This window comes from Daphnia carinata, chromosome 6 (genome assembly GCF_022539665.2).
Source record: "Daphnia carinata strain CSIRO-1 chromosome 6, CSIRO_AGI_Dcar_HiC_V3, whole genome shotgun sequence".
NCBI classification, from domain to species: Eukaryota; Metazoa; Arthropoda; class Branchiopoda; order Diplostraca; family Daphniidae; genus Daphnia; species Daphnia carinata.
In genome coordinates this window covers 3628546-3649461 of record NC_081336.1, presented here as the reverse complement: position 1 = coordinate 3649461, position 20916 = coordinate 3628546, and the positions used below count along the sequence as shown (strand labels likewise).

Sequence of the window (20916 nt, the reverse complement as noted above, 5' to 3'; positions counted from 1 at the left end):
CACCGTAATAAGCGCATCCGGTTAAGACAAAGTGACCGCCTATGCTCGAAATGTTATGCAAGACACAAAACAATCGTAACGATTCACTACCGCGGGAAAATGGAGCAGTGCATGAGTTTTCCCGCTTCAAAAAATATTTAGGCAAATAATAAACAAACATTCGTAACATTCTGTTATGAATAGAACGAACCTATGAATTATATCCATGCTTTGTGGTCTATGTCTGAAAACTAGTTTAAAATTAGTTTGCATGTAAGGCGTTTGACCAGCGCGCTTTCCCTTTAGCAAATTTGGCCATTCCGGCATTTTCTATTTTCACCATTTTAATTTTTAATGGCTCGTAAAACAACCTAGACTAACATAGGCTCCTCTGTTGAAAAAGAAACATTAAAAGTAAATAAACCAAACAAAAAATACTATGACAACGATATCTTAAATTGAACCTGCATCTGGAGCAACTGTATGGTTTTGTTTGGTGAAATTTCCAGCATGGAAAGTTTGCCCATACTTTCCCAGGTTCTATCGTACATAGATTTCCTTGAAGCTTTACATCATTTATTTAAGATACAAAAAAATTAAATTTGCAGTGGAAAATGTATTGATTGAGAGGTGCACGTGCATGTAGAAATTCAACAACCAAAATAAAAGAAACAAGTGTGCTTTTTTTTCATCAGGTCATTCTACGAATTTTACTCATATCATATCATCACTACTCATATCATTTCTGCGAATCAAAAGCCAGAAAGAATTTGAGAAATGTTGAGCGCTATGTCATAACATTCATGAATTATTTGAAAAGGTGTTCAATAAATCGTATTGTTATTGTCGACTAATTGCGAGATTCGTTAGACAAACTCTGATATTATAATATTATAGTTATATTTAAATCTTATTTAAATATCTATATTTAAAAGCAGGTTCCATATTTCGTTTCCGTATAAGAAGATCATGAGGTTGTCATAAACTCTATGGCCTTATATCAATTTAAGCTCTTCAAACAGAATAGGGATTAGACGGAGGCTTAGGGGTGTTTCTTTGATTCAATGGAGTTGGTCCAACCGGATACGGTGGAATTGCAGATGGAGGAGCAGCTTGTCCATAAGAGGCCTGAACTCCTACCTGGACAGGTGAACGAGCGAATTCCGCTGGAGTTACAGGAATTTGTACGGCCGGGGTTTGGGATAACTGAGGCGAACTCGATGGCCAGTTTGCAGCCGGAGCTGAAGTTGGAGCCGGACCGTACACTGGAACAGGAGCAGGGGCATTAACAACAGCAGGAATGGCAGGAGGGACAGAAAGAGTAGGGCTAACAACCGGAGCGTTAGGGACCACCGGTGGTTTAACAGCCGGCCACACTGGAGCTGATACTTGTGGAGCTTTCGCTGGAACAGCGGCTGGCAGTTTAGGTGCTTTAGGTGCACCAGTAGGGACGGAAGGCGGTTGTGGCGGGCGATTAGATGGTGCACCGGAATTGGAAGAAGCTTGCAGCTGTCCGGAAGTCCCTGATGTAGTTCCGCCCGATTGCTGAGTTTGGACAGCGTCATATTTGGCCTCTCCTTCATAGGAAACTTCTGCTACGTATCCATTACCATCAGCTTTGTAATTGACTGTTTCCATACGTCCGTCAGGCAGCAAAACGTAATATGTTCCCGTGACAATCGCACCGTCACTGCTTTCCTTGTGCCCGAAATCCAAGCCACTCGCATCATCGTCCACTCCATATTCGAAACTGTAAGGCATTAAGGGCATTGGCTTCAAACCAAAAATCAATTAGAGTCTTTATTATTTGGATTTTTTAAAATTTAATTTAAAGAATGTACTGCTGATGATTGTTCAGGGAACTTGACTGGTCCTGTTGGTGCAGATTGAACTAGAGCAGCAGAATATGCGGTAGCAATGGCTTTGGCAGTGGTGGGAATGGTGACCACGATGGGATCAGAAGGTGGAGCCTTAACAGGTGCGGGATCATATTCGGCTGTCGAATCACGTCCAGAAACAGGTTCCTGCCAAGTAGAATCATCTTGACCAAACGCTACTGTTGTCATCGAGCACAACACTGTGAAAATGAAGACCTATGATTCACAATTTCAATTAATGCAAAGGACGTTTTAGTTTTAAAGATGTAATGGACGTTGGAGGACTTACGTTCATGTTTGCGTATGTGTTGTGGAAAGGATGAGCTCGTCAACTGACTTGCTTCCACTGTCTGTTTCATTTTATATTGGCATTCGTTTTCTGAATTGAATCGTCTATGATTCCTGAAGGCCGGAAATCAGAATGCATGGTTGGGGGTGCAAGGCAATTGTCAAATGTGTGCAATTTAATTGAATACACGTGAAAGCAGATTTCTATTATCATCGTTATGCAATGCGGCGAATTTCTCAATCCTTTTTCGTTCGTTTCAAAGAGATGTTTTGCTTTATAGGAATAAATTCACAAGCTTATTAGTTCTCTTGCGCACAACATGTCGCAGAAAACAGAAGCACTTGCTATTTTAGTTGCTTATCAAACCCGTTGAGACATAATAAAAGTGAAAGTCGCCTTTTATGCTTTTCTCGTTGAAAGATGTACGTATGAATAGTTATTTAAAATGAAATACTGTTCATCGGTCAACACGCAATAAGCAAATGAAGCACAATACATAAAAAAGAGAAAACTCGGCGTACTATTACATCTATGGGAAATTCGGCTTTCTTTTAGTTTCCGAGCCGTTCCGTAGTTTAAGAATTCTAGAAACTCAGTTGGCTCATGTGAGCATAGTGAGAACAGTTTGGCAATCGTTTAGTTAGTGTTGTAGTGTGCTCACACACCCGGTAGGGGAGCTGAGCAGAGAGAGGAACTAAGAATACAAGGACAGTTGACCAAGACACTTCAAGGCTATAACATGGTGTCAGAAGTGGGATCGTCTCCCGCCTTTTGAAACAAAGAGACCACGTGTGAACCACGCTGCCTCCAAAGAAAAAAAAAAAAAAAAAAAAAAAAAGTTTTTCTGCTTTCTCTCGTCATGGCTTCCTCACTCAAAGCCCCAGAGCCGTTTTCGTTTTCGGCTAGTGATTTGGCCACACAGTGGGCAGTGTGGCGTCGACAGTTCCAGTGGTTTTTGATAGCCACAAGAAAAGAAGAAGATGACGAAGAGGTATTGGTTGGTGTCCTTCTCACGCTTCTTGGCATTGAGGGTCTCAAAGTGTACGACACGTTTACGTTCGCAACAGAGGGAGATTCTAAGAAAATTGAGCCGGTGCTAAACAAGTTTGACGGTTATTTTGAACCACGCCGCAGTGAGGTATTCGAACGTTTCAAGTTTTTGCGTCGTCATCAACAACAGGGAGAGTCGTTCGACACTTGGCTGGTTGACCTGCGAGCATTAATAAAAAACTGTAATTATGGAGACGCCTCCTCTGCAATCTTACGTGATCAAATAGTGCTTGGTGTGGCTGACGGTAAAGTCCGCGAAAAGTTGTTGTTCGAGAAAGACCTGACCTTGGAAAAAGCGACTGAAATTACAAGAGCTTGTGAGTCATCCAAGTCTCAATTGTCCCAAATCGAGGCTCAAAGTACTGAGGCTGAGAAGACACATAGTTTGGATCATAGAAAAGCCCGCAGGCAAGAGAACCGTTCAGGCACAAGTGGCCAAAAAGATGAAAATAAAAAAGCACAGTGTCCCAACTGCGGGCGCCAGCACGGTCATAATAATTGTCGTGCCGTCAATGTCACCTGTTTCCAGTGCGGTTCAGTGGGACATTACGCAAGTTGTTGCAGCAGCAACCGGCGTCCACCAAACTGCGATCGGCGCGAATCAGCCCACCCTCGCCCGTCCAGATATCCACCACGTGATGGAAGAGTACACACTGTTGACGATGAGTATGACTATCTTCCTCAACGTTTTGAGACCGGTTTCAATTTTGATGAAGACTACGTAGTTCAAGCGCTGGAAACGAATGGGAGTGATAAAGAGTGGTTTGAAAACATTTCAGTAGATGGCGTGATGGTTAAGTTCAAACTTGACTCTGGAGCCAGTTGCGACCTCCTGCCGTATGAGCTGTTCAAGTGTGTCCCTCGAAGCCTTCGCCGTCTTCAGCCGGGGCCAAAAGTTCGAAGTTACGGAGCAAAGGGTGGATATTTGTCGGTTGTTGGGGTCTACTGCACGGAAATTTGCCACAAGAACAAGGTTAACAAAGTAAGCTTCGTAGTGGTGGATGAGCCGGGACAGCCTGCCATACTGGGACTTCGCACATGCGAGCGGCTGAACCTCATCCACAGAGTGCATGTGATAAAGCCGTTGCCTGTTGATAAGTGTCCTACAATAGTGTTTGAGTTTAGTGACGTTTTTAGTAACCAGTTGGGAAGGCTGCCAGTAGCGCACGACATCAAGCTCATCACGGGAGAAGGTAGGATCCAGCCAACAGTCTCTGCAGCAAGCCGCCTGCCGTTCAAGTTAGAGAAGACAGTGTTCAACAAGCTTGACGAGATGGTCAAAAATCACATAATTACACCTGTTACGGAGCCGACTGAGTGGGTAAGCAGAATGGTGGTTGTCGGAAAGCCAAATGGAGACGTCCGGGTGTGCTTGGATCCGTCTGCCCTCAACAAAGCGATCCAAAGACAACACTTCACGGTGCCCACAGCCGAACAGCTCTTTGCGAAAATCGGAAACGCCAAGTACTTCTGTAGTCTTGATGCGGCGTCGGGTTTCTATCAAATACCGCTAACAGAAGAAGCGTCTTACCTCTGCACCATGGCAACACCAAGGGGCCGGTACAGGTTCCTCAGAATGCCTTTCGGAATCAAGTCTGCACCAGAAGTTTATATAGAAACAATGGCTAGTTTGTTTGGTGATTTGAAGGGTGCGCTTATTTATTTCGACGATTTTCTGGTAGTAGGAGAAACACTCCAAGAAGTGGAAGTTAACCTTAGACAAGTGCTCGTTCGCTGCAGAAAGCATAACCTAAAGCTGCAACTGTCAAAGTGCCGGTTCTTCGAAAAAGAACTCCCCTGGCTAGGACACGTAATAACGGAAGGGGCACTAAAAGTGGACCCAGAAAAAGTTAAAGCTATCGTAAACATGCCGGAGCCCGAAGACAAAAAGGGCCTCGTCCGCCTGCTGGGTATGGTTACTTATCTCGACAAGTTTTGTCAGAACCTTGCTAGCCTCACCCGTCCGCTTAGGGATCTGTTAAAAGATGACACAGCCTGGACTTGGGAAGAGCCACAGAAGGCGGTCATGAAGAAGATTAAGACTGCGGTGACCACGCTTCCAGTGTTACGTCTGTTCGACCCGTCGAAGCCAGTGGTGGTCTCAGCTGACGCCTCGTCTATAGGAATCGGGGCTGTATTGTTGCAGGATGGCCAACCGGTAGCATACGCGTCCACCTCTCTTACGCCTACACAAAAGAGATATTTTCAAATTGAAAAGGAGCTGTTGGCGGTCCAGTTTGGGCTTATGCGCTTTCGGCAGTACGTGTTTGGACAGCCCGTAGTAGTGGAAACGGACCACAACCCGTTAATTGGTCTGTTGGAAAAGCCAATAGCCGCCAGTTCTCCCAGAATACAGCGCATGAGACTACAACTCCAGCGGTTCGATTTTAGCCTCCGGTATAAGCCGGGAAAAGAGTTGTTCGTTGCTGATGCCCTAAGCAGGGCCCCTGTGCCCAATCAGTATCAAGATGATGTCACCCAATTGTGTGAAGAACAAGTGTTCTTCGTGTTACATCAGATAGCCCCGGCAGCTGACACACGCGCTCGATACGCAGAAGCAACGGCGGAGGACCCAACGTTACAGCTAGTAAAGAAACTAACCTTAAAAGGATGGCCAGACCATAAAAGCCAATGCCCGGTTCCTGCAAAACCTTACTGGACAGTGAAACATGATATTGCTGAGGTGGACGGGTTGCTCCTGTATAAAGAGCGCTTAATAGTTCCCACGTCACTACGGCAGGAGGTGCTAAAAGGCATTCACAGTGGCCATTTCGGCGAAACTAAGTGTGTGTTGAGAGCCAGATCGGCGATTTATTGGCCGGGATGTGAGGATCAAGTCAAAAATGTCGTAGCGAGCTGCAACATCTGTCAGTCAAATCGAACCCGCAACCCGTCACAGCCGCTATACCCCGTAGAACTGCCTGTATACCCATTTCAGTTCGTATCGGCTGATATCTTCAAGTTCCAGGGACGGTCATATTTGTTGACGGTAGATGCCTACAGCAAGTGGCCGTGTGCAGCTCAGGTAAAAGATCTGTCAGCGGCGGCAACAGTTATGGAGCTTGACAGAATATTCGCCGATTTTGGGTCACCAGAAGTCATCAAAACAGACAATGGGACCCACTTCGCAAACGCTGAGATGAGGGCATTTTGCGCTCGACATAACTGCCGCCTCGTAACGTCGAGTCCAGAGTACCCCCGCTCCAATGGCCTGCCGGAACGTCATATCCAAACTGTCAAAAGGACACTTCTGAAGATGCTTCAAGAAGAGAGAACGCTGTCTGAAGCTTTGGCGGCAATTCGCTCAACTCCACTGTCAGAGTCCCTTCCGTCGCCAGCGGTGCTGTTGCAAAGCCGAAATTTGCGCGGTGCTCTGCCGTTCTTACGGCCCAAACTTCAACCGGCAGCAGTCCCAGCAACCAGAGTGGTTCAGCAGCTGCAGAAAAAGCAAGCGGAAGCGTCGTTCTTCCATAGGTATGTCCCAGATATTCGGTGTTCATCACTGCGTGTAGGCCAGTACGTGCGAGTACTAGTCTCAGGTATCTGGCTAAGAGGCGTGGTAACGGAAGTCTGCCCAGAGCCAAACTCATACCTGGTCAAAACGAGTGATGGACGTTCCTTCAGGCGCAACAGGAGCGCAATTAACGTCGACAAGTTGCCACCAGTAGTACGCCGCATAGCCGACCGTCCTGGTCAGCAAGTCAGCTCCCCTTGGCGAGATCTGTTGGACGTTCCTAAACGCCGAGTTCTAACACCACAAGGGCCCGCTGGTCGAGTGGTCGCCGAGGAGCCCCGCCAACGAGAACCTAAGCTGGCCAACCAGGTAACACCGACCGTCAGCCCCAACAACAACAACGCTCAACAGGCCGTAGAACCAGCTGGTCGGCAGCAGAGGCTGGTACAGTTTCAAACTCGGTCGGGAAAAGTATATTCTAAACAAAACTGAGTCCAATGCATATTAACCTATCTCTCTCTCGCTCTCCTGTTCCGGTCGCCAGTCTAACTCGTTGTCAGTGTTATCATGTTCATTGTCGTAGTGCTGCCTCGTTTATGTCAATTCGTTTCTCATTGTTACTCTCGTCTGTGTTGTCGCATTGTGGATGTGAAAAAGGGAGATGTTGTAGTGTGCTCACACACCCGGTAGGGGAGCTGAGCAGAGAGAGGAACTAAGAATACAAGGACAGTTGACCAAGACACTTCAAGGCTATAACAGTTAGATTTTTGAAAAATATGTTGTTTCTCCCTATAATCGCGATGATTGTTATCGTTATTTTATTTGAACAGCTGCTCCCAACCTAGTTTATGCTTTTGTCTTACAATATGTGATTGAAGCAACTGAGACAATTTGCGAAAATTGTGAAACCACAAACCCATGTAGTCCACTTGTGCCTTCATAGGTTACAACATTATATAGGGCCCTATATAGTTTTTATTCGCTAGTTTTTCTCTCCGGATTTATTATTACGCTCCGTGGTTTCAGTCCAACCCAGATACTGTACATGGTGAAAAGAACTTGATCGAATTTGTTTTATCTAACTATTTATTTTATCTAACAAAGTTTATCTACAAATGTTTGCTTGCTCTGAAAAATAGTTGATATAAACTCACTGGCGTACAGTACGCTGACGCGTATGCCCCGCGAATACGACTGGATAGCGTTCGATAACACAAAGATAAGTAACCCCATCAAATTATATCAGTGTCCGTTGAATATTGTCATCACCATTAGACTTTACTCCTCGTTGACTCCATATTGTGTCTGCGCTATATGGTTCTTGCTATTGTGACTATATAAGCTCCTGCAAACTAACCTTATTAGATCTTCACCGTATTCAACAGGTCAGTCAATAGGAATAATTATTCAATGTTTATTGATCCCTAGCCTCTTTTTTTGTTGCAATACAGAAACTGTATTATGATTAGGTAGCACAAGGAATGATGCAGTATTATGTGGCTATGTACAATAGATAATAGTTAAGTTTTGTGCATAAGCAAACGAATTTGCAATAGAAAAACGTCTGCCGATTTTCCCCTAGAGATTATCACAGGAAAGAGTTAGGTAAAACAAGTTGGTTAAAAATTACTATATACATTACATAAAGGTTTGGCTAAGAGATGTAACCTATCAAGCCGGTTAGAGCGAAGTTTTTTACTCATTATTAAGTTACGCTGTGCATTTTTGGCTATTTTCAGGTTGGCTTAAGGTGACACAAAAAAAGAAAAATGGACGTAGTTCAGCGCCTAGAGGGCCTCATGAATGACCCGAAAGCCAACAGGAGTGAAATAATCCACATCTATTTCATCATAGTAAAGGAAGGAACGTCTGCTGTGTCCAGTGCTATGCCCTTGCTCAAGGATTCAGCTGTTCACTTGTTGTCCCCTGAATTGATGAAAATTCTGGAAAAACATGAACTGGACGCCTTTAGTTATATACTAGTCGCCAACAAATTACTGAACGTGGACGATGTCAAAGAGGAATTGGAAAATGGAGACGCTTTAACGGGCCATGTCCCACCCAATGCGATCAGGAAGCTCAAAGCAGAGCTAGGTGTTGCATCAGTTTTGCCATCCGCAACCCCAGCAGCGGAACGCGCGCCACCGACACAGTTAGAAAAACCACAAGTATTAATGAGCAACACGAATGATTTGGATCCCAAAATTGCATCAAACACTGACAAGATCAGACTACCAATAGAAATAAAAAACGAATGTAGCAGTATGAAAAACGTTAACGGCATGGCTGTGTACAAGTTGCCGTTGGAACGATCATTAACTTTCGCCGGAGCGTCTTCGATCATCAAGCGGTTCTCCTTCGGTGAGCCAGATCCTTTCGGAAGCAAGGGATGCAAAACCATTCTTTTGATGGGGGCCACCGGTTCAGGCAAGACCACCATGATCAATGCCATGATCAATTATGTGCTGGACGTTCAATGGGAGGATCCTTTTCGTTTTATGCTTATCGATGAAGACGGAACAAGGAACCAGGCTTTTAGCCAGACCAGTGAGATTACAGCTTACGACATCCATTACAGAAATGGTTTCCGCATTCCTTTTTCACTGACGATTGTTGACACTCCGGGATTCGGAGATACTCGACGTATCGAGAGGGACGAAGAAGTCACTTCGGCCATCAAAGAATTTTTTGAACACGAAAATGGCATTCAGGTATTGTGTCATTGTTATTTACAAAATATTTTTTTACGTTTTTTTTTTATTTTTTATTTGTATTTTTTTATTATTATAGGCATTGGACGCAGTTGGCTTTGTAGTGCACTCTTCGCTGGCTCGCCTTACGAGCGCTCAGACGTATATCTTCAATACGGTATTGTCCATTTTTGGCAAAGACATCGAAAAAAATGTTCGCTTCTTGGCCACTTTCGCTGATGGAGGGCAACCTCCTGTCTTAGCAGTAATTAGGGAGGCTAAGCTTCCTTGTCTACTGGACTCCAATGGGGAGCCTTGCCACCAGGTTTTTAACAACCGTGCAATGTATGTCTCGAATCAGATACCAGGTGATCAACGTTCGCCTCTCGATTGGAACGACGCAATGCAAAATTTTCAATCGTTTTTTGCTGAGTTATCCAAAATGCCAATCACATCGCTCGAACTAACAAAAAAAGTACTGAATAGCTTAGAAAACTTCCGTAACATTATGCAGGACTTTCAAACCACCATCCAAGCGCACCTCATGAAAATGGAAGAATTACGAAAGATCGAGGAAATCATCGCCTTGAACAAAGAAAATGTTAACGCTAATAAGGACTTTGAAATCACTGTTAAAGTATGCAAGAAGAAACAGATTGAGCTCAAAACGAATGAGAAAGCATTGAATTGCACTATTTGCAAAGTAACGTGTCGTCGTTGCTACCCAAATTCATGGATGCCCTTTCCTGCATTCTGGGAACTAACAAAAGTCACCATGGTAACCAGTGGCTATGCAAGTGCCGGAATTGCTGAGAAACTTAGCGGAGATCTCTTTGAGTTCATTGCAAAGGATGAGAATTTAAGGCGTATTGCTATCAATTCCTTAGTGGGTACAGCGGCTGCAGTGGGTGGTGCGGGTGCAGCAACTGCAGCGGTTGCAGCGGCTGCAGCGGGTGCAGCGGGTGTTGCTGTAGTGGCCGCCTTAACGTATGGTAATGAGTGCCAGATGTGCCCTAAACGCTGCGCCAAGGAACACCACTCATACGAACTCACTAAATGGGAATTCGTTCAAGAAGACGAAACTCGCACATTTCATGAAATTCGCAAGAAGTACGATGACGCAATGGAAAAGACTCTAAATGCGGAAGAACTAAAGAATGCCTTGCAAGGAGAGGCGGCGCAGCTGAAATCAGATATCATTGAAATAATGGATAAGAGTAGAAGCTGCTTAAATTATTTAAAGGAGATAGCACTGTGTGGTGCATCTCCGCTATCCGCTCCCGAATATATTAACCTGATGATCGAAGACGAGAAAAAAAATGAAATATCTGGACACGAGGAGAGAATTAAAAGTTTGGAAGATATAAAGAGAACGGCTGAGCTCACGAAAGACGTAACGGATGGCGGTGATTTAGCCAAGCAGTACAAAAACTAACTAGAACATACAAGCTTACGAGGAAATATTGAAGCAAGGAAGATATCTTTTCCAGTTAACCATTAAAGTTTTTTTAATTTTTATAGTTCAAGTAATCATTTTATGAATTATCACCGCAATTTGGCTTTCAAATGCGCTTGCTAAATATTCGGAAGTGTAATTTTTATCTTACTTTGTAACGGTTATCGATTTTTAAATGGGTACAGGGGGTTAAATACAAGATTGAATAAATTCATCAGTAAAAAGCAATCTCTGTGTTGTCTTTTTTATGTACCCTACCAACTAGAAATTTAGTTATTTTGCCTTTAGTTTATGTCACGGATCCCTACACGCTTGTTTATGGCGGGTTTAATTTGATGAATCAGATTATGTCGATAGCTAACTAATTCTTAGCAGTTCATTCGATTGTGTATGGGTGCCGTGCCCAAACTATAGAACAGGAAACTCCAAGGTAACAAGCAAATAAGTATAACACGCAACAGAGAGCAAACTCGGTGAGCTATTGCATCTATGGGACTTTCGGTTTTCCTTTAGTTTCCGGCCCATTCCTTAGTTTAAATATTCTAGAAACTCAGTTGGCTCGTTTGGTGTAACGAGAACAGTTCCAAAATCGTTTTTTAGGTTTTTTTTTTTTTATAAATATGCTGTTTTTTCCTTATAGTCGTTTTGAGTTTTATCGTTGTTTTGAACAGCTACCTACTCACCTCCCAGTTTATGCTTTCGTTTCGCAATATCTTTTTGAAGCAACGAGGCAATTTGCATTTCCCGATGTTGAAAAGAATTCTTTTCTTAAATTCGCAAGCAACACCTCCATGTAGTCTAGTTATGCATATTTGCTTTGGTAACATCATTAGATAGGGCCCTATTTAGTTTTTATTCGCGAGTTTTTTTCTCTGGACGTATCGTTACGCTCCTTTATTACAGTCGCACTTTGACAAGGTACATGGTGAAAAGAGCTCGATCGACTTTAATAATCAACTCCAAAGTTTATCTCGAAATGTTTGCTTGCTCTGGATAACAGTCAATATAAACACACTGACGTACAGTACGCTGACACGAATGCCCCACAAATACGACCTGGATAACGTTTGATAACACAAAGATAAATAACCCCATGAAACTATATCAGTGCCCGTTGAATATTGTCATCACCATTAGACTTTACTCCTCGTTGACTCCATATTGTGTCTTCGCAATATGGTTCTTGCTATTGCGACCATATAAGTTCCTGCAAACTAACCTTATTAGTTCTTCACTGTATTCAACAGGTCAGTCAATAGGAATAATTATTCAATGTTTATTGATCCCTAGCCTCTTTTTTTGTTGCAATACAGAAACTGTATTATGATTAGGTAGCACAAGGAATGATGCAGTATTATGTGGCTATGTACAGTCGATAATAGTTAAGTTTTGTGCATAAGCAAACGAATTTACAATAGAAAAATGTCTGTCGATTTTCCACTAGAGATTATCACAGGAAAGAGTTAGGTAAAACAAGTAGATTAAAAATTACTATATACATTACATAAAGGTTTGGCTAAGAGATGTAACCTATCAAGCCGGTTAGAGCGAAGTTATTTATTTATTATTAAGTAACGCTGTGCATTTTTTCTATTTTCAGATTGGCTTAAGGTGGCAAAAAAAAAGAAAAATGGACGTAGATAAGGAAGTTGTGCGCCTAGAGCGCCTCATGAAAGACTCGCAAGCCAACATGAGTGAAATAATCAACATCTATTTTAACATCGTAAAGGAAGGGACGTCTGCTGTTTCCAGCGCTCTGCCCTTCCTCAAGGATTCAGCTGTTCGCTTGTTGTTCCCTGAATTGATGGAAATTCTGAAAAAACATAGACTGGACGCCTTTAGTTATATACTAGTCGCCAACAACTTACTGGACGTGGACGATGTCAAAGATGAATTGGAAAATGGAGACGCCTTAACGAGCCATGTCCCACCCAATGCGATCAGGAAGCTCAAAGCAGAGCTCGGTGTTGCATCAGTTTTGCCATCCGCAACTCCAGCAGCGGAACGCGCATCACCAACACAGTTAGACAATCCACAAGTATTAATGAGCAACACGAATGATTTGGATCACATAACTGCATCAAACACTGACCAGACCAGACTACCAATAGAAATCAAAAACGAATGTAGCAGTATGAAAAACGTTAACGGCATGTCTGTGTACAAGTTGCCGTTGAAAGAATCAATTTTCTCCGGAGAGTCTTCCATCATCAGGCGATTCTCCTTCGGTGAGCCAGATACTTTCGGAAGCAAGCCATTTAAAACCATTCTTCTGATGGGTGCCACTGGTTCAGGCAAGACCACCATGATCAATGCCATGGTCAATTATGTGCTGGACGTTCAATGGGAGGATCCTTTTCGTTTTATGCTTATCGATGAAGACGGAACAACGAACCAGGCTTTTAGCCAGACCAGTGAGATTACAGCTTACGACATCCATTACAGAAATGGTTTCCGCATTCCTTTTTCTCTGACGATTGTTGACACTCCTGGATTCGGTGATACCCAAGGTATCGAGCGTGACAAACAAATCACTTCGGCCATCAAACAATTCTTTGAACACGAAAATGGCATTCAAGTATAGTCTCGTTATTATTTACAAAATTTTTATTTATGATTCTTTCACTTTTGATTTATTTTTCATTATTATGGTAGGCATTGGACACAGTTGGCTTTGTAGTGCAGTCTGCGCTGGCTCGCCTTACGAGCTCTCAGACGTACATCTTCAATTCGATACTGTCCATTTTTGGTAAAGATATCGGAGAAAACGTTAGCTTCTTGGTCACTTTTGCGGATGGAAGGCAACCTTCTGTCTTAGCAGCTATTAAGATAGCTAATCTTCCTTGCCGATTGGACTCCAACAAGGAGCCCTGTTACCAAAGTTTTAACAACGGGGTAGTCTACGTCTCGAATCAGATACCAGGTGATCAACGTTCTCCTCTCGATTGGAACGACGCAATGAAAAATTTTCAATTGTTTTTTACCGAGCTATGTGAAATGCCTATCAAATCGCTCAAACTAACAAAAGATGTATTGGAGTTCCGAGAAATCTACCGTAACACTATTCAGTTCTTGAAAACCACCATCCAAGCGCACCTCATGAAAATGGAAGAATTACGGGAGATCGAGGAAAAAATCGCCTTGAACAAAGACTACGTTAACGCTAATAAGGACTTTGAAATCACTGTGAAAGTACCCAAGAAGAAACAGATTGAGCTCAAAACGAATGAGAAAGCATTGAATTGCACTAATTGCAAAGTAACGTGCCATTGTCCTTGCTACCCAAATTCATTGATGCCCTGTCCTGCATTCTGGACCCCAGTAAAAGACTCTGCAGGTGCCGGAATTGCTATTCCTGCGTTTTCCTTGCGGACTTCTATGAAAGTTGGCAGAGGTCTCTTTGAGTTTATTGCAAATGATGAGAATCGTAGGCGTCTTGCTGCCAAAGCCGCCATTGGAGTGGGTGTAGCGGTTTCAGCGGTTGCAGCGGGTGCAGTGGGTACAACGGTTGCAGCAGGTGCAGCGGGTGTAGCGGGTGCAGCGTGCTGTGCTGCTGTAGTGGTCGCCTTAATATATGGTGATAAGTGCCAGATGTGCCCTGGACGCTGCGCCAGGAAACACCACTCATACGAACCCACTAAATGGGAATACGTTCAAGAAGACGAAACTCGCACATTTCATGACTTTCGCAAGAAGTACGATGACGCAAAGGAAAAGACTCTAAATGTGGAAGAACTAAAGAATGCCTTGCAAGGAGAGGCGGCGCAGCTGAAATCAGATATCATTGAAGTGATGGATAAGAGTAGAAAATGCTTAAATTCTTTAAATGAGATAGCACTGTATGGTGCATCTCCGCTATCCGCTCCCGCATATATTAACTTGATGATCGAACACGAGAAAAAAAATAAAAAATCTGGACACGAGGAGAGAATTAAAAGTTTGGAAGATCTAAAGAGAACGGCTGAGCTCCCGTAAGACGTAACGGATGGCGGTGATTTAGCCAAGCAGTACAAAAACTAACTAGAACACACAAGCTTACGAGGAAATATTGAAGCAAGGAAGATATCTTTTCCAGTTAACCATTAAAGTTTTTTTTATTTTTATAGTTCAAGTAATCATTTTATGAATTATCACCGCAATTTGGCTTTCAAATGCGCTTGCTAAATATTCGGAAGTGTAATTTTTATCTTACTTTGTAACGGTTATCGATTTTTAAATGGGTACAGGGGGTTAAATACAAGATTGAATAAATTCATCAGTTAAAAGCAATCTGTGTTGTCTTTTTTATGCACCCTACCAACTAGAAATTTAGTTATTTTGCCTTTAGTTTATGTCACGGATCCCTACACGCTTGTTTATGGCGGGTTTAATTTGATGAATCAGATTATGTCGATAGCTAACTAATTCTTAGCAGTTCATTCGATTGTGTATGGGTGCCGTGCCCAAACTATAGAACAGGAAACTCCAAGGTAACAAGCAAATAAAGTATAACACGCAACAGAGAGCAAACTCGGTGAGCTATTGCATCTATGGGACTTTCGGTTTTCCTTTAGTTTCCGGCCCATTCCTTAGTTTAAATATTCTAGAAACTCAGTTGGCTCGTTTGGAGTAACGAGAACAGTTCCAAAATCGTTTTGTAGTTTTTTTTTTTTTTTTTTTACAAATATGCTGTTTTGTTCTTATAGTCGCTTTGAGTTTTATCGCTGTTTTGAACAGCGACCTACTCACCTCCCAGTTTATGCTTTCGTTTCGTAATATCTTTTTGAAGCAACGAGGCAATTTGCATTTCACGATGTTGAAAAGAATTCTTTTCTTAAATTCGCAAGCAACACCTCCATGCTGTAGTCTAGTTATGCATACTTGCTTTGGTAACATCATTAGATAGGGCCCTATTTAGTTTTTATTCGCGAGTTTTTCTCTCTGGACGTTTCGTTACGCTCCTTTATTACAGTCGCACTTTGACAAGGTACATGGTGAAAAGAGCTCGATCGACTTTAATAATCAACTCCAAAGTTTATCTCGAAATGTTTGCTTGCTCTGGATAACAGTCAATATAAACACACTGACGTACAGTACGCTGACGCGAATGCCCAGCGAATACGACTTGGATAGAGTTCGATAACACAAAGATAAATAACCCCATCAAACTATATCAGTGCCCGTTGAATATTGTCATCACCATTAGACTTAACTCCTCGTTGACTCCATATTGTGTCTGCGCAATATGGTTCTTGCTATTGCGAACATATAAGTTCCTGCAAACTAACCTTATTAGTTCTTCACCGTATTCGTCAGGTTAGTCAATAGGAATAATTATTCAATGTTTATTGATTCCTAGCCTCATTTTCTTATTGAAATAAAGAAACTGCATTATGATAAGGTGCAGCACAAGGAACGATGTAGTATTATGTGGCTATGTAGATAATAGTTAAGTTTTGTGCATAAGTAAACGAATTTGCAATAAAAAACGTCTGCCGATTTTCTCCTAGAGCTTATCACAGTAAAGAGTAAGGTAAACAATTTGGTTAAAAATTACTATATACATTTCATGAAGCTTTGGCTAAGAGATGTAACCTATCAAAACGGTTAGAGCGAAGTTATTTATTGATTATTAAGTTACGCTGTGCATTTTTGGCTATTTTCAGGTTGGCTTAAGGTGGCAAAAAAAAAAGAAAATGGACGTAGATAAGGAAGTTCAGCGCCTAGAGCTCCTCATGGAAGACTCGGAAGCCAACATGAGTGAAATAATCAACATCTATTTCAATATAGTTAAGGAAGGGACGTCTGCTGTGTCAAGCACTATGCCCTTCCTCAAGGATTTAGCTGTTCGCTTGTTGTCCCCTGAATTGATGAAAATTCTGAAAAAACATAGATTTGACGCCTTTAGTTATATACTAGTCGCCAACAACTTACTGGACGTGGACGATGTCAAAAATGAATTGGAAAATGGAGACGCCTTAACAGGCCATGTCCCACCCAATGCGATCAGGAAGCTCAAAGCAGAGCTCGGTGTTGCATCAGTTTTGCCATCCGCAACCCAAGCAGTAGAACGCGCACCACCAACACAGTTAGAAAAACCACAAGTATTAATGAGCAACACGAATGATTTGGATCCCAAAATTGCATCATGCACTGACAAGATCAGACTACCAATGGAAATAAAAAACGAATGTAGCAGTATGAAATACGTTAACTGCATGCCTGTGTACAAGTTGCCGTTGAAACGATCATCAATTTCTCCGGAGCGTCTTCCATCGTCAGGCGATTCTCCTTCGGTGAGCCAGATACTTCTGGAAGCAAGCAATGCAAAAACATTCTTCTGATGGGTGCCACTGGTTCAGGCAAGACCACCATGATCAATGCCATGATCAATTATGTATTAGGCGTTCAATGGGAGGATCCTTTTCGTTTCATACTTATCGATGAAGACGTGACATCTCAAGCTTTTAGCCAGACCAGTGAAGTTACGGCTTATGACATCCATTACAGAAATGGTTTCCGCATTCCTTGTTCTCTGACGATTGTTAACACTCCTGGATTCGGTGATACCCAAGGTATCGAGGGGGACAAAAAAATCACTTCGGCCATCAAACAATTCTTTGAACACAAAAATGGCATACAAGTATAGTCTCGTTATTATTTACAAAATTTTTATTTATGATTCTTCACCTTTTGATTTATTTTTCATTATCATCACAGGCATTGGACACAGATGGCTTTGTAGTGCAGTCTGCGCTGGCTCGCCTTACGAGCTCTCATACGTACATCTTCAATTCGGTACTGTCCATTTTTGGTAAAGATATCGGAGAAAACGTTCGCTACTTGGTCGCTTTTGCGGATGAAAGGCAACCTCCTGTATTAGCAGCTATTCAGATAGCTAATCTTCCTTACCAAATGGACTCCAATATGGAGCCCTGTCATCAAAGTTTTGACAACGGGGTTGTCTACTGCTCGAATCAGATACCAGGTGACCGTTTGGCTCCAATCGAATGGGACAAAGCAATGCAAAGTTTTCGATCGTTTTTTGCTGAGTTATCCAAAATGCCGATCAAATCAACCAACTCCCGAAAGAAGTACTGAATTGCCGAGAAAGTCTATATATCACTATTCAAGGTCTAGAAACCACCATTCAAGCGCACCTCATGAAAATGGAAAAATCGCGGAAGACCGAGGAAATCATCGTCTTGAACAAAGACCTTGTTAACCCTAATAAGGACTTTGAAATCACTGTGAAAGTACCCAAGAAGATAAAGGTTGGGGTCAATCGGTTTCAAACAGCATTGAACTGCTCTAATTGCGAAGTGACGTGTCATTATCCTTGCAACTTGAGTTTGTGGACGGGTATCCTGTCATTAAAGTCGAGCGATAGCCTGTCGTGCAAGGTCTGCCCTGGAAAGTGCGCAACTGACGATCATTCAAATGAACTCACTAGGTGGGACTACGTTCAAGAAGACGAGACTCGCACTCTCTATGACATTCGCAAGAAGTACGACGAGGCAATGGAAAAGATGCTAAATGCGGAAGAACTGAAGAATGCGTTACAAGGAGAGGCAGAGCAGCTGAAATTCGACATTATTAAAGCGATGGATCAGATTACTCACATCTCAAATCTTTTAAAGAAGATAGCACTGCGAGGTGATCCGCTCACCACACCCGAATATATTAACCTGATAATTGAAAAGGAGCGGAAAGAAAAAAAACCTGGACACGAGGAGAGAATCAAAAGTTTGGGAGAACTATTGAAAAAGGCTCGGCTTACGAGAAACGTTACCGATGGTGGTGATTTAGCCAAGCAGCTCATAAAATAAAATAGACATACAGGCCAATACTAGAAAATGCTAAAGCAGAGAAAGTTTTTCTACTTAACTTTTTTTCCATGTTGAAAGTCCAGAAAATTCTTTTGTGAGTTATCACAGCAAATTTGCTTTTAAGTCCACTTGCTAAATATTCAAAAATTATATTTCTAACTTACTTTGTAATGGTATATCGATTTGTAGATGGGTACAGGAGGGTAATTGCATAGCCGAATAAATTCATTAGTTAAAAGCAAATTCTGTGTTCCCTTATTTATGCACCACCCCAACTGGAAATAAAATTTTACAGCTTTGATCGAACAGCAACAAAATAGAAGTATGGGTCGAATAATAATGTTGTCATTCGTCGCCCGTTCATTCAATGCAAAAAAATTTTCCACTTTCAATGTTGTATAAATGAAAGTTTGTACAAAGACATCCAGAACCTCAACCAAATGCCAGAGTGCGGAATGAACGCGAAGATGGTAACCTACTGATTATTTGATATTGCGGTTCCCGCCATACTTGTTTACGGTGGATTTGATTTGATAAATCAGCTGATGTCGATAGTTAACTACTCCTTAGCAGTTCGTTCGACTGCATATGGGGGTCGTGCCCAAACTGTAGAACAGGAAACTTCAAGGTAAAAACATAACAAAACATGTTTTTTCGTTTCGTTCGCTCTTTTTTGATAACAGATAACAGGCGTGCAGTGTGTGTAATAAACAAGACCGAGCAAGACCCCAAGTTATATCTGGTGATAGAAGGCAAAGTAACAGCTATCTGAGTTATATGAAGGGCTGTTCCCAGATGGCAACGGAAAAATTTTTCGGAGGCACCCAACACGTAAAGATTTATGCCACATTCAGACCACGCCCACCCAAGCAACTCACCGAAAGAATCGTGGACTATTTGAAGAGAAGGTTAAAACCCGCCTCCCATACGATTTATTCTAGCGGTAGATAATACGCAAACAGGCTAAATAATTGTCATTGACACCTACCACATTTGTTCCTACCTTCATCTAATTCTAATGATTTGGGACTTATTGTGACTGTAGTATGATGGACAGCTGGGCTTTTGTTTCGACGTAGTGTGCGGCAACGGCCAATGTAGTACACAGTTTGCTCATCATTTTCACAGCGTGTTGGCTACAGGTGTCAGCAGTGCTCAAAAATCCAAGTGGCGAATCCCCTCGTTCATCCCGCCAATGTCGAGTTTTGGAAATACGTTTTTTAAGCCACAGCAAATGATAACTATCAACATTATTGTTCCTAAAATTGTGCTAACCTGCGTGCTGTGTCATTTTAAAATTGCTCGGCTGAAAATATTCCAGCAACGGCAGGGCGCACGCAGTTAGTCAAGGCTTCCACAGTAGCTCACTGGTTCGATCTTCCGGCTTTTTTCCAGAGGCTAATCGAGTATTATGCTCAAATGGAGCCATAGCAACCTAATATAACCTTAACCTACTTTAATTACAAAACATTTTGCTACCGCTCGCCTTATGGCAAGTTTTACCCTCACGTATACTCCCCACGAACAAGGTCCTTACAGGAGGACAACGGCGTTTTGTTTCCAGAGCGAGGTTTAATGAAATTTTGATTCATGCAGGGAAGAATTCTGGACAAAAGAGGTATCGACAAATCTAGCCGAAATGCACAAGCTCTTCAGATCGTGCATCAGTACATGCTGAGGAGCACAGACTAGCATTGGAAATAAAAAAACAATGTGAATATATGAAAAATGTTAATGGCATAGCTTTGCACAAGTTGCAATTGAACAAAGTTAAAAATTTCCCCGAGGCGTCTTCCATCGTCAGGCGATTCGCATTCGGTGAGCCCGATCCTTCCGGAAGCAAGGCATGTAAAACCATTCTTCTGATGAGTGCCACCGATTCAGGCAAGACCACCATGATCAACGCCATAACCAATTATGTGCTGGGCGTTCAATTGGAGGATCCTTTTCGTTTCGTACTTATCGATGAAGACGTGACACCTGAAGCTTTAAGTCAAACAAAACATGTCACGGTGTACGACATCCATTACACAGATGGTTTTCGCATTCCTTTTTCGCTGACGATCATCGACACTCCGGGATTTGGTTATTTCGGAGGTAACAAGCGTGATGAAGAAATCACTTAGGCCGTCAAGCAACTTGTTAGTGACAGAAATGGCATCCAAGTATGGACTTTCATTTATTATGTTTGAAATTTTCCTTTTTGAGTCTATAATTTCTCAAATAATTACCACAGGGACTGAGCGCAGTTGGCTTTGTTGTGCAGTCTGTGCTGGCTCATCTCACGGTGGATCAGAAGAACATCTTCAGTTC

The 20916-nt window shown here is 42.4% G+C and overlaps 7 protein-coding genes across 8 annotated transcripts in view; 6 read left to right on the top strand and 1 right to left on the bottom strand.

The window, feature by feature from the left end:
- The window catches only part of LOC130689885 (uncharacterized), a 29761-nt gene extending 18782 nt beyond the window's left edge, over positions 1 to 10979 (top strand). Inside the window, exons 1-3 of one of the 2 annotated variants that reach the window (XM_057512824.2) lie at positions 7931 to 8034; positions 8389 to 9360; positions 9440 to 10979. In XM_057512824.2, the coding sequence (XP_057368807.1) occupies positions 8419 to 9360; positions 9440 to 10774 (2277 nt within the window). In that variant the 5' untranslated portion in view covers positions 7931 to 8034; positions 8389 to 8418 and the 3' untranslated portion in view covers positions 10775 to 10979. Of the gene's footprint in view, positions 1 to 7930; positions 8035 to 8388; positions 9361 to 9439 lie in introns of those variants that run through there. The other variant, XM_057512825.2, reaches the window with a different exon arrangement.
- The window catches only part of LOC130689809 (cyclin-dependent kinase 1-like), a 96545-nt gene that overhangs the window by 33229 nt on the left and 42400 nt on the right, over positions 1 to 20916 (top strand). The gene's annotated exons all lie outside the window — the stretch shown is intronic.
- Positions 806 to 2203, bottom strand: LOC130689891 (cuticle protein 19.8-like). Its single transcript, XM_057512833.2, has 3 exons — positions 2146 to 2203; positions 1821 to 2072; positions 806 to 1752 (listed from the first exon to the last, which is right to left on the bottom strand). The coding sequence occupies exons 1-3, from the start codon at positions 2149 to 2151 to the stop codon at positions 994 to 996; spliced, it is 1017 nt and encodes a 338-aa protein (XP_057368816.1). The 5' UTR covers positions 2152 to 2203; the 3' UTR covers positions 806 to 993.
- On the top strand, positions 3005 to 7141 carry LOC132088032 (uncharacterized protein K02A2.6-like). Its single transcript, XM_059495597.1, has one exon. It carries the CDS (start codon positions 3005 to 3007, stop codon positions 7139 to 7141), a length of 4137 nt encoding a protein of 1378 aa, XP_059351580.1.
- LOC130689886 (uncharacterized) lies at positions 11675 to 15064 on the top strand. Its single transcript, XM_057512828.2, has 3 exons — positions 11675 to 12042; positions 12396 to 13373; positions 13451 to 15064. The coding sequence occupies exons 2-3, from the start codon at positions 12426 to 12428 to the stop codon at positions 14768 to 14770; spliced, it is 2268 nt and encodes a 755-aa protein (XP_057368811.1). The 5' UTR covers positions 11675 to 12042; positions 12396 to 12425; the 3' UTR covers positions 14771 to 15064.
- On the top strand, positions 16014 to 18479 carry LOC130689893 (uncharacterized). Its single transcript, XM_057512834.2, has 3 exons — positions 16014 to 16090; positions 16441 to 17417; positions 17495 to 18479. The coding sequence occupies exons 2-3, from the start codon at positions 17118 to 17120 to the stop codon at positions 17873 to 17875; spliced, it is 681 nt and encodes a 226-aa protein (XP_057368817.1). The 5' UTR covers positions 16014 to 16090; positions 16441 to 17117; the 3' UTR covers positions 17876 to 18479.
- LOC130689468 (uncharacterized) lies at positions 17944 to 18603 on the top strand. The gene has a single exon (XM_057512417.1). It carries the CDS (start codon positions 17944 to 17946, stop codon positions 18601 to 18603), a length of 660 nt encoding a protein of 219 aa, XP_057368400.1.

Coding starts and splice junctions, on each gene's coding strand:
- LOC130689891 (XM_057512833.2), bottom strand. Junction 1,753..1,820: donor TCCCTGAACAATCATCAGCA/GTACATTCTTTA, acceptor TTTGGTTTGAAG/CCAATGCCCTTAATGCCTTA.
- LOC130689893 (XM_057512834.2), top strand. CDS start 17,118: ATGGGTGCCACTGGTTCAGGCAAGACCACCATGATCAATGCCATGATC. Junction 17,418..17,494: donor AACACAAAAATGGCATACAA/GTATAGTCTCGT, acceptor TTATCATCACAG/GCATTGGACACAGATGGCTT.
- LOC130689468 (XM_057512417.1), top strand. CDS start 17,944: ATGGAAAAATCGCGGAAGACCGAGGAAATCATCGTCTTGAACAAAGAC.
- LOC132088032 (XM_059495597.1), top strand. CDS start 3,005: ATGGCTTCCTCACTCAAAGCCCCAGAGCCGTTTTCGTTTTCGGCTAGT.
- LOC130689886 (XM_057512828.2), top strand. CDS start 12,426: ATGGACGTAGATAAGGAAGTTGTGCGCCTAGAGCGCCTCATGAAAGAC. Junction 13,374..13,450: donor AACACGAAAATGGCATTCAA/GTATAGTCTCGT, acceptor TTATTATGGTAG/GCATTGGACACAGTTGGCTT.